At 41.0% G+C, this 12,355-nt stretch overlaps 1 protein-coding gene across 1 annotated transcript in view; it reads left to right on the top strand.

Annotated features, from left to right (window-relative positions):
* The window catches only part of Sdk1 (sidekick cell adhesion molecule 1), a 1,012,579-nt gene that overhangs the window by 375,535 nt on the left and 624,689 nt on the right, over positions 1 to 12,355 (top strand). The window contains exon 3 of the mRNA XM_052168081.1: positions 9,686 to 9,792. Within this exon, the coding sequence (XP_052024041.1) occupies positions 9,686 to 9,792 (107 nt within the window). The remainder of the gene's footprint in view (positions 1 to 9,685; positions 9,793 to 12,355) is intronic.

The raw sequence follows: 12,355 nt of genomic DNA, 5'->3' as shown, positions 1-12,355 counted from the left end.
GGATCTGAAATGAGGAGGACACAAAGTCCCTGAGAAAGACCGTAAGACCATGGCTGTGTTGTTGATTATCAAAGTAAGACAAACGCTAAAGGTAAAATGGCATCTGAAGAAGATTAGAATGATCAGAAGGAAATAATAGTAAGCTCATGAATACATCAGAAGAACTATAACAATAAAAAGCATATCAAAGAAACAATTAAGTGAGTATTAGAGAGTAACAAGAACAAATAAATGAATAATCAGAACCAAAGAAGGGGCAAGGGAAATATTTAAAGAAATGAATGTTAGCTTTTCCTAATTTGAATAAGATCCACAAAGTTACAAGACATCAAATTATAATAGTAGACTTACTAGCCAATACAATAAGGCAAGAAAAAGAATTTATCTGTGTTGCAAAGGGAAACAAAAAGACTGCTTTCATTTTCAAACAGCATTATTACCTGTATAGTGAGTTCAGCAATGTTATTAGATAGAAGATAAATATGTAAAAAATCAGTTATATGTAGATTCATTTGTAGCTTATGTGTTTTAGATAAGTCATACTTATCTATAATACATACCACACACAACAAATAAGAATAGTAGCAAACGCTGAAATATTTAGGGATAAATCTGACAAGTGATATGCAAAATATTTACATTGAAAACTTCAAATATTGAGAGAAATCAGAGAGCCTGGCCATTGGGCAGAATACTGTGTCCTTGTGTCTGATGACTTAGTTTTTAAATATGTTTTTATTAAATTAGTTTTAAAATATCTTTATTTACAGACTCCTGCTCATATTCCATAGACTTGACATCTTGAGGCACACCTCACAATTGAAATCCTTCACTGAGCCAGGAGGAGCATCTGTACACATACTGTTTTAAACCATTATTTCTCAATCTGTGGCCCAACAAGTAAAGGTGTGTCTGAGCATTTCCTTCTTAGAAGAACCAACTTGTTTTTCATATCAACTTTCTAAACTGAACATGACCCTCACCTGCATCTTCCTGCAAAGAATGGATTTCTAGTTCTCCTTAACATTAGCTCATAATAATTTTCTTCTAATGGTTTATACTCCAGGAGTCCTGCTCTGGGAACCAACTCACAAAAACAGATTTCATTTGGCCTCAAAGCCACCACAAGAGCTATAGAGTTTTAGGTAAAATAAAATCTCTTGTAGTTTCATGCCACATGACTTAATTGGTTTCTAGTACCCAATATATAGATGGTTGTGAACTGAGTATAAAACTTTTGCTAGGCCTTCAACTTTCTTCTTTATCATAAATCTGTATTTGTGAATTGTGTCATTGAAAATGGATCCCTTGTTTCTGAGGTGTCAAGTTACCTATCATTTTGTCTGGAAAGATGGGGTAATAAACTTGGGAATTTAAAAGTGATGGGCAGTTGCCTTCTTACTCCAAGTAAGCGTGACCCACTTTGCTCTTCCAGGCTTGTACCTCGTGCCAGGATATGTAGCCTAGATCTTTAATATCACTGAGGCATGGCCAGTCTGCCTGTGGATCCCACAGAGCTGTGTGCTGTGCATATTGGTTTCTGGCTTTAGTCTGATGGTCTTTCCTTGGCTATGTAGTCAGAGGGGACAAGATTGTTCCTGGAGAATTTCTTAAATAGAATTGATGTGTTGCTTCTTAAAGTCCTTATTGGAGATGATTTGGATGTAGATAATTAATCTCTCTTGGGTCTTCTGTCTTAGGATCATTGTGGTATCTAAGTGAAAAGCCTTAGCCAGAAGGACAACCCAACCTAATGTGATTCATTGTTGACAAGTACTTCCAAATGAGACACCAGAAGCTCTTAACTGTATGTTCCTAATTCACTGGTGCTTGTTATAGTGCTTACAGTTTAGACTCCTTTGTCATTGTGGCTCTGGGTGGATATTTTTAACTGTGTAGGGAGTAACATTTGTCTTCATACTTTAATTCTTGGTATAATGGTCCCCATTTTTTATGTCTACAGAGAATCTCACATCATAAAGAATTAAGTAATCAGAGATGGAATAAAAGATTTTGTCCATAAAAAAAATCAATGCCCTCTTTCCCAAGGGTTTTCTGACATTCAATTCTTACTGACTTTAGAGTGTTTAATCCTAATAAGGTTAGATCCGAGAGGCTGATCCCTGTCACATGCTTGGGTTTCATGAAATGGAGATTTTCACCTTTCTGCCCCTGATTAGACAAAAAAGGAATGGGCAGCCTTCATAACATTGCTTATGTTGGTAAAAAGGAAGAAAAAAACCCACCAAGTCCTGGAGAGACTTAGGAATATCTCAACAGCAACTGTTGGAATTTGGGTTGTCTTTGGTTAGTGTTGGGATAAAGTCTAAGCACAGTCATTCACGGTGGCTATCGTGAGATGCTCTTGGGATGCTGGCATCCCATTGGACTCTGAGAGCCTTATTCATCCAGATTGAACCCTAATGTAACTACTGCCTGCTCATTATAGTGGCCCAGACCCACAGACATCCATTTTCCTTCTTCATTTAAAGTCATTTTTAAGTAACCAAATATCACACACACACACACACACACACACACACACACACACACACACACAAATATGGTAATTTTGGCAAATACAGGGTTCCAGATGGATAACTCGTTCTTCCCTGTTCTGCCCACTTTAACTTTATACTGATGACTTCACTCTTCTAAGGACATAACCTTGAACTTGCCCAATGTGTATGACCTGTCAGTCAGGCACACCTTCAAAATTGTGCCTCTATTTTCTTATCAAATTCCACCATAGATTTTTTTCATCATTATTTTGCTTGAGGAAACAGTCAGCTACAGACTCATTCCACTTTGGATTATTGTTTTTTAAAGTTTAATAGAGGAAATTTATAAAAAATAAAATTGAAAACATAATTAGCATCTAACCTTCCCAAGATGAGGTGATGACTTTTACTGTGTATTTCTGTAAGCCCCCTCTTTTTAACTACAAAAATAAGAACTTTTGTCCAAGTCATAAAAGCTTATAAAATCTGCTAGTTTTATGTTTAGCATAAAATTATGCTTATAGATAGTGGACATTGTGTTTCTGTGGATTGATCTGTGCCTTATGGATAACAGGGAGTCTTCTTCCTACCACTTAGGGAGTCCCCCACCCCATTAGTTCATTTCCTTAATTGTTTTCTTTTTCAAATTTTACTAGAGTCTCGTACTTATTAGGCAAGTACTGAATTGTCAAGCTACATCTATAACCCCAAATCTTTATTTTCTTATCATCAGTATTAGCAGTAGTACTTTTTCTTGGTTGGTTGGTTGGTTGGTTGGTTGGTTGGTTGGTTGGTTGGCTGGCAGGCAGAGTTCTTAGCCCAGGCTAACTGGGATATCCTATGTAAGTAACCAAGGATGGCTTGAACTCCTGATCTTCCTGCTTACATTCCCCAGCCCAGAAGTTCATGAATTATAGGGTGTGATATCCTCCTGAGTTTAAGTGGTGCTAGGGATCAAACACATGACTTCATACATGCTAGGCAGGCCTTCCATGAACTGACCTACATTCCCACCCAGAATTACTAGTATAATTCCTGACTATCAAGAGATGTAGATCTGACATTTTCTGGAGGTATGGTCTTATTACCCTGATGAATATTCTCGGTCCTAATATCTTTTTGTTGGGAATGTCTGTCAAGGAGACATAATTCATATTTTATCATACATTTTTAGAAATACAATAGTTCTTTTCCAGAAGAATTCCATTTATCAGCCTAATCTGTCCTAGGTGTGCCACCTACCCCATGTTTGTTTGGTTTTTTGACTCTCATTAAAAAATGGTCATAGGTAGTTCAGCAGAGGCCATGGTCATTGTCAGTTTGTTTTTGTTTTAGTCTTCCCTTCAGTTATTTTGGTTGTATTTGGAGTCAATTCTGAACAGAATCAAATCCCAGAAACAAAGTATCATTACTATCTTGGGTGAGCTGTGTTTTTGAACAAATAGTGGAGCATTCTTAGGATTTGGGGGCCACTGGAGACTGGGCAGAGTGGAGTGAGATGACCTGCCTGCCCCCAGCACCACAGTCATGCCAGAATCCAGCACACTGAGAGACTTACACTGAGCACCCTGATCTGAGCTACTGCCCCAGTGGCCATCAAATGCTCTTTTTGCTCCACTTGTCCAGGTGCTGCTGTGTCTCACCACTGCCATGTCCCACCGCAGCCATGCATGTCCTACTACCACAGCTGTGTCTTCACTATTGTCCTGTCCTTCCCTCTGCCTTGTCACTACCACCATCATTTCCACCACCATGTCTCCACCATTTTGAAATCCTACATTGCTGTATCCCATCACTTCCAGGTCCCCTCACCATCATTGGTGAGGTTGGTGTTACACAACCACAACACTGCATCCCGTGTTGTATTCACACCGTCTCGCCACAACTGTCATGTCCAGTCACCATCACATCCAACCTCTGCCTTGTTTCTCACCTCACCTGTCAGATCTTAGGCCAGTTCTAATATAGCACCAGCCCCCAGCAGCAGTGCTGACTTGGCCATGCAATGTCTCTGTGCCCTGGAGTGAGCCTAGGATTAGCCAGTGTGGTCTGTTCTTCTCTGAGACATGTTCTCAGAGTGGTGTGCAAAAAAAAAGTGAAAGGTTCAGATCCTGGGAAGATTTTGTGTCAATTTTCCATCCCATCCTGGCCTAGTTCGGAATTTACTGCTGGGTGGGAATGGATCTGAAGATGCTTTCTAGAGAAAGCCTTGGGTAGTTCTAATGGAGGTTTAAAGTATCATTGATGGCTGATGTGCGTCCCCAGCTGACATGACCCTCTCATCCCTGGCATTGGTGGGATCTGGAGAGCACTGTGTTGATCTATCAGAACCCCACTTGCTGTCGTACATTCACACACTAGCTCAGAGTTGTCCAGAGCAGGAGCAAGAGATGTTTGTGTTTGAGCAACATATGGTACCACGATTTTATCATACCTTTCTATAATGAGCCAGGAAACTTTCCCTGCTTAAAAATGTGTGTTTATAAACAGTGGGCTTACAACGAACACTCCCATCTGTTAGGTGAACATAATTTGTGCAGGAATTCCGGCAAGAGGTGGGGGACTTCACAACGCTTTTGTATATTTTCCCCTGGTGCGACATTATCCTCGGAGACAGCACACAGCAGCATATGCCTAATACTCAGTTTGCTTTCTGCCTCTTCCTGTTGTTTGAAAGCAATGCTATTTTTGTGCATTAGCATATAAGATTATTGTAGAAATTCATAAGAATTTTACATCTATGCAGGATACTTAAAAAGAGAAAAAAGTAGAATGGGTAGCAATTATGTAAGCGTGGTTATGTCGCCATGATCAAATTGTCCTTGTGGCTTTTCAGTGCTGCAATGACCTGTCCTCAAGCTCCTCTAAAGAACTTCTGTTGATTTTGCTTTAACCTGATCTCAGAACCCTCGTCCCTGTAATCACAGTACACAACAATCAAAGCATGCAGCCTTCCAGTCTGATTTGTAATTTAAATACACGGCATTGACTCTTTGTGCCCGGTTTTGTATTACTCTGATTGTCTTCAGTAATTAATTTTGTTTGGGATGAACTGTTCCTCATAATAGAACAGAGTTTTTTAAGATTAATGCTCAGCAATATTTTTTCTTATCATAAAAGATTTTATGAGTCCTGCCACAGGACCACTGCAAGGTTATCAGAGGGAGACTCACTGTGATTAATACTTGCTCACTGCTGAATTACCTGCATTGTCCAAGGGTTTCGTTCACTTAAAATCATTCCTCTGGGTTCCTTCTCCAGGGTGACTAATTGGACATACTTGAATAAAAAAGATGAACAATTAGTTGAATATCAATGTATCTAGCTCTACTTGGTACTGAGCAAACAGAACCCATTAACACTTTGTCTTTTCCCTGAGTTGTTTTAAGCTTGTTTTCTGACTGAAGTTTATAAGAGGAAGTGTCTTCAGAAGATAGACAGCCACAACAGAACATCACTTTGGTTAAGGGAGAGCTTACCATGATTTTTTGATATTAGAGAGTTTGTGTATATTCAAGCTCCCCTCTTGATGACCCACCCCTTCCCAGTGTGAAAGGGACCCAGGCCTCAAGTCTTACTCTTTATTTTTTCATTCAGAGACAGTAATTTTCTTTGTTCTGTTACAGTGTGAACATACTGTTAGTTTGTATTTACTTAACCCTTTTGGGTAGGACCTTGGACCTGATAAGTGACCAACCACCTACTATTGAAGCTATACCCTCAACCCATATATCTTATTTTTTGTTAAGATGTAGTTTAGTGTATGTACAAATGTGAGTGTACACGGAGGCCAGGGTATTATGTCAGGTGTCCTGCTCCCTCACTCTCTTCTCTTCCTTCTGGCTTCGAGACAGGATCTCTTAATGACTGCGGGTCAAAGTTTGTGGCTTGAAAACCTTAGAAATCTTCTTGCCTCTGCCCTTATCAACCCTGGAGTTATCGGTGTATGCAGTTATCCATGGTCTTCTTGGAGAGTTCTTGGATGTGACCACAGGTCCTCCTGCATACACAGCATACTCAGCACTAGTGTTATAGGTATGTGCAACCATGCACAACCTTATTGGTAGGCTCTGGGGATGTGAACTCAGCTCTTCATATTTGTAATGCTAAGCCATCTCCTCAGCCCACGTGATGTATTTTAATATGATACAGTATGCATATAATACACTGTCTTTGTTTTGTGTATTGCACAGAACCCAGTGAGTTAGGGATTTGTACATGCCTTCACACCCCTGCCACACTGCCTCTTCATCCCTTGCAACCCCATCCCTTCAGCAGTATTTTTACGTAAGAAGAACATATAGGGCTGGCAAGATGGCTCAGTAGGTAAAGGCTCTTGACACATGAGATTTTTGGCCTGAAATCAATCACTAAAGCCCATGGAAACGTAGAAGGAAAGAATAGATTCCACAGAGTTGCCCTTTGACCTGCACATGTGCACTGTGGCAGGCATACCCTCCACACATCATGCCCACCCATGTTGATGGTACATGTAATTTAAAGCATTTTAAAAGAACACTTAGATGGCCTCTTGGTCAACCTTGAATACACAATACCATATAACCAGTTGTGTGCTCTATGCCTTGCATGACTTTTCACTTTTATATAACTAAAGTTGGTTTTCCTCGGCGTGGCCTCCTCTCCCACTCTTCCCACTCTGCTGTCACCATTGCATACTGTTTCTCCTTTGACTGGCTTCCTTCAGTGAGCATAGTATCTGCCAGGTCTGTTCATGTTCTTGGGGGAAACCTGGCTTCCTTGGTTTCAGGCTATATCGTGTTTTCTATTGTGCAGATACTATGTTTCATCCATTCCAGGGTTGACAGATTCTTAGGGTTTTTCTAGGGCTTGCATGGAATAGAGCATCAGTGAATGTGGACTTCAGTATCTTCCTGTCCTTAATTGCAGGTCCTGTCTTGGGGTTTTACTGCTGTGAACAGATGCCATGACCAAGGCAGCTCTTATAAAGAACAACATTTAATTAGGACTGGCTTACAGGTTCAGAGGTTCAGTCCGTTATCATCAAGGTGGGAGCATGGCAATGTCCAGGAGACATGGTGCAGGAGGAGTTGAAAGTTCTATGCCTTCATGTGAAGGCCGCTAGGAGAAGACTGTCTTCCAGGCAGCTAGGATGAGGGTATTAAAGCCCACACCCACAGTGATACACCTAATCCAGTGAGGCCACACCTACTCTAGGAAGGCCACACCTCCTAATAGTGCCACTCCCTCCACCCAGCACATACTAACCATCTCAGTTCCCTTTCAGAGAAGCAGAGTTTATAATAATTCCAGTTTTAATTTTGCAAAGAACACTCTATTTTGTAGTAATGTCTCCGTTTACATGCCTAACAGCACTGGACAAAGCCATTCCCTTCTCTCCCTCCTCAGCATGGTTTGTTCCTTATTCTTAGGTTTCTTATGTGCTGGGTTGATGGTGCTGTCTTAGTTTGGTTGGGGCTTGCATTTTCCAGAGATGGATGTACTGAGTACCTTCTCACAACCCCTTGGCCATTTTCCTTCTTCAGATTTCTGCCTTCTCAGTTTTAGGGAGTTCCTTATATATTTTTCATATTAACTCTTTATCAGACAAATGATTTGCATAAAGTTTATTCTTTATTTGTGAACATTGTCTATGATCCGGCTCAGGTCTGGGCCCAGGAGATGTTGGATTCTTGACAGTGGTCATTAAGTACATCCCAACTTGCTTATAGGTTTCAAACATTTTGACTTACAAAACTGCTGTCATGCTCACAGAAGGACTGTCATAGAAACTGTGTCTCTTCCTGACCTGCAAAGAGCTAATAAGGCGTTTAGGGAGGGATGGGGTGTGAGGGATTATTACAGTCCCAGGAGTGGAGACTAGAGTCAGTCATCATTACTCAAGATCAGTAATTACATCCGAGACTTTGTCTATCACAAAGTTAGTCTCAGTGTCAGGCACAAGAAGAAGGAGAAGTAGAGGAGTATTCATTATACTAAGGGACATTAGCACTGGGGTGGAGATAGGACTGTCCTAGTCCTGAGCCTGCTTTGCCAAGGACAACCAGAGCTCATCCTGAAGGTGGCAGTGGTCTTTGGTACAGAGTGGCATAGGCTTTATGTGAAGGAGTCATAGTTCCAGAATTTATATTTTCAAACTCTGAGATTTCCCAGCATGAGAATAAGTGATGTTCTTACGTTGGCAAGTCTTTTTTAATAGCTGTGGCCACAGGCTACTTAGCATTCTCAGGTACCTGACAACAAAACTGCCAAGAGAGGGGCAGCTTCTTTTGGCTCACAGTTCTGAGGGATACAGTCTGATATGGCAGAGAAGGCATGGCGCCAGGAGCCTGAGGCAGCTGGTCACGTTGCATTGGCAGTCCAAAAGCAGAGTAAATCTCAAGGAAGGCCTGCTGTAAAACCTCAGGGCCTGACTCCCCAGTGATTGGCTTTCTTTCTTTCTTTTTCTTAAATAAAGAAAATCATTTAATTGGGACTGGCTTACAGTTTCAGAGGTTCAGTAAATCATCATCATGGTGGGAAGCATGGCAGCATGCAGGCAAACGTGGTGCTGGAGGAGCTGATCCACCACATCTTGATCACAGGCAGCATGGAAAGACTATCTCTGGACATAGCTTACTTAAACATAGGAGAACCCAAAGCATACCCTGATGGTGACATACTTCCTCAACAAGGCCATACTTACTTCAAGAAGACCCCCATCCCCCAATAGTGCCATCCCCTATGGGCCAAGCATTCAAAGACATGAATTTATGGGGGCCATTCCTATTCAGACCATCACACGAGTACATGAGGAGATAAATGTGATAACCATTAGGGCATTAGGGCTGCTATTTGGCTTTCTTTGGTGAATTTGCATCCTCTAAAGGTTGTTCAACCCTCTGAACTAGCACCACCTACTGGAGACTGTGTTCAAACAAGTGAGCCAATGGGGACATTGCATATTCCAACCCCTACAACACAGTAAAACCTACTTCATACACAGCCCTGTGCTGACACAGGACACAGATTGAGGTCTGACTCCGTGTAAAAATATGCATCCTCACTGGATCTCCATGTGGGTGAAGTCTCCTTAGGGAAAGGCTTGGGTATGTTCTCCAGTAGGGGAAGGCACAGACTACTTGAGCATCTCATGGTTACTCTGGCCAGGCTTACCACTGACACTTCTTTTTGGCATTTTGCAGGTATATCATCCCCTCTTTGCAGAAGCTGGATGCCGGGTTTTACCGCTGCGTGGTGCGGAACAGGATGGGAGCTCTCTTGCAGAGAAAATCAGAAATTCAAGTAGCATGTACGTATGCGGGGCGAGCAAGGGCCTTAAGTGAGAAATAGAGTTGCAGCAGCTGTGGGGAGGAGCTCTCTATGCCAGCAATTGGTACTTGTCCTTGTGTCCTGTAAAACAGAAGTGTGATACAGGCTGGGGGTGTTAATTCAATTGGTAGAATGCATGCCTAACTTGGATAATGTCCCATGTTCTAACCATAGCACCAAACTGGGTGGTAGAGGCAGGAAGATCAGAAGTTCAAGATGATTCTTGACTACATAGTGAGTTTAATGCCAGATAGAGCAACCAATGAGACACTGTTAATGAATGGATGAGTGAATGAATGAATGAGTGAATGAAGATAATCAATAATATAGGATTATGGCTAAAATTAGAAATAGGACTGGCAAAGTCCCTTGCCACTAAACCTGATAACCTTTTGAAGTCCGTCTGCAGGATCCACATGACAAAATGAGAAACAAATTCCTTCAAGTTGACCTCTGACCTTCACATGACCATGATTACATACATCTTGTGGTACATGCTCACAAACACACACATAAACACACAGATGGATAGATGGGTAGATGGATGGGTAGATGGATAGATAGATCAATTTATATCTAGATAGATAGATAAGTATATGATAGATAGATAGATAGATAGATAGATAGATAGATAGATAGGTAGGTAGGTAGAATTTTTAAAATGTAAAACCAAACTTGGGGACCAGGTGAGGAATTGCTTTGTTTTCTGACTGAAAATATTCTGGATTTGCCAAGCCCCTAGGGGAAGGAGGAGGAGTAAGAAAGGTGCTCTGTATAAACCAGCTTCCATTGGCTTGTAGGTAAATGGATTAAAATATGTTTAGAATGAAAAGCTGAACCCAACTGAAGTCAGATTCCCTTACTTCTTCCCCATGACCTGTTGTGCAGTCATTTTGCCACTCAGTAGATTTGATAGTCATGCTGCTATCAATGCTGTAGTGATCTACTCTTTATCTAGAAGATCCATTTTAGGGAACACAAGTTTTAAAATAAGGGCACCATCGAAGGGCAGAGACCTCCAAGAAAAAAAAGAAAAGGAACAGAAAAGAAGGAAGGAAGGAAGGAAGGAAGGAAGGAAGGAAGGAAGGAAGGAAGGACAGATAAATGGATGGATAGATAGATGGGCGGATGGATGGACGGATAGATGAATATACGGTAGCTAAGGGATTACTCAGTCGTTAAAGTACTTGTTCTACAACCACAAGGAACCAAGTTTGGATTTCAGCACCCACATATAAAGCCAGAGACTTGAAATCTTTAGGGGCAGGAGACCTGGCTGGTGTACATTGCTCTCTCCCTATGATAGGAAGTCTTTGAAGAAGAGGATCTGTCCAGTGTAGTTGCAAATGCTACCAAAATGTCGTGTTTAAGAAGAAGCAAAAGAACATCCTGAAATTTTATATTATAGGATGCATTGAAATTTTACATTATATTGATACACTGTAGTGTGTCTCTTCTATTCCGATGGTTCCAAGATTGCTGTTTCTAATTTTGGCCACAGTTATGATCCATAGTTTTATGTTAGCACATAGTAACATGAACCTATCTAACTCACCTATCATAATTCACTTATATAACCGAGGAAGGTCCCCATATTATATGTGTTTAGTTATTATTTAAGCCTCAAGGGAGGCATCAGTCTTTCTGGTTTGTTGAAGATGAAGCCACTGCCAAATTTATCTACAGAATAATTCAGAACAGTTTATTCAATATAAAAATTGAAAACATAATAAATAGAATGTAGATCAATACCCAAACCATATTTGAGTAAGTTAAGAGCCTGGGATTGATTATAGCACACTACATTGTATTTATGAAGTTCGGGCTTCGCGCAGTTGCCCAAGCTCTTGGTCCCACGCTTTGTCTCTCATTCTGACGTTGTATGTCGTCTTCCTTTACATTCACACAGGCAAGGGTGTTTTCCATCATGTTACATAGCTCTTCCATCTGCGCCTTCACAGTGTGTCCTGTCACATAGAAAATAGCTCTTAATGATAACACTACAGAGGATAGCATTCTGTCATAGAGAAATCTGAACATGAGATGTATTTAATAATATACTATGGTCAGGTATGGGTGGCACACTCCTTTAATCTCATTACTCAAAAGACAGATCTCTGTGAGTTCCAATTTACATAGTGGTTTCTAGGCCAGCCAGAGCTACATAGTGAGATTCCGCCTCCAAGAAAAAAAGAAAAAGAACAGGAAAGAAGGAAGGAAGGAAACATGGATGGATGGAAGGATGGATGGATGGATGGATGGATGAATGGATGGAAGGATGGATAGATGGACAGACAGACAGACGAATATACGGTAGCTAAGGGATTACTCAGTCATTAAAGTAATTGTTCTACATCTACAAGGAACCAAGTTTGGATCCCAGCACCCACATATAAAGCCAGAGCCAAGCACTGCACTGGGTAGGTGGTTATAGGAAGATCCCTGGGGCTTGCCAGCCAGTCCATATAGCCAATTATCAACCTCCAGTTCAGTGATGGACAATATCTCAAGCAACACATGGAGACTGATCAAGAAGATAGACG

This window comes from Apodemus sylvaticus, chromosome 22, assembly GCF_947179515.1.
Source record: "Apodemus sylvaticus chromosome 22, mApoSyl1.1, whole genome shotgun sequence".
In the NCBI taxonomy this organism is placed as follows: domain Eukaryota; kingdom Metazoa; phylum Chordata; class Mammalia; order Rodentia; family Muridae; genus Apodemus; species Apodemus sylvaticus.
This window is presented reverse-complemented; position numbering and strand designations above follow the sequence as displayed.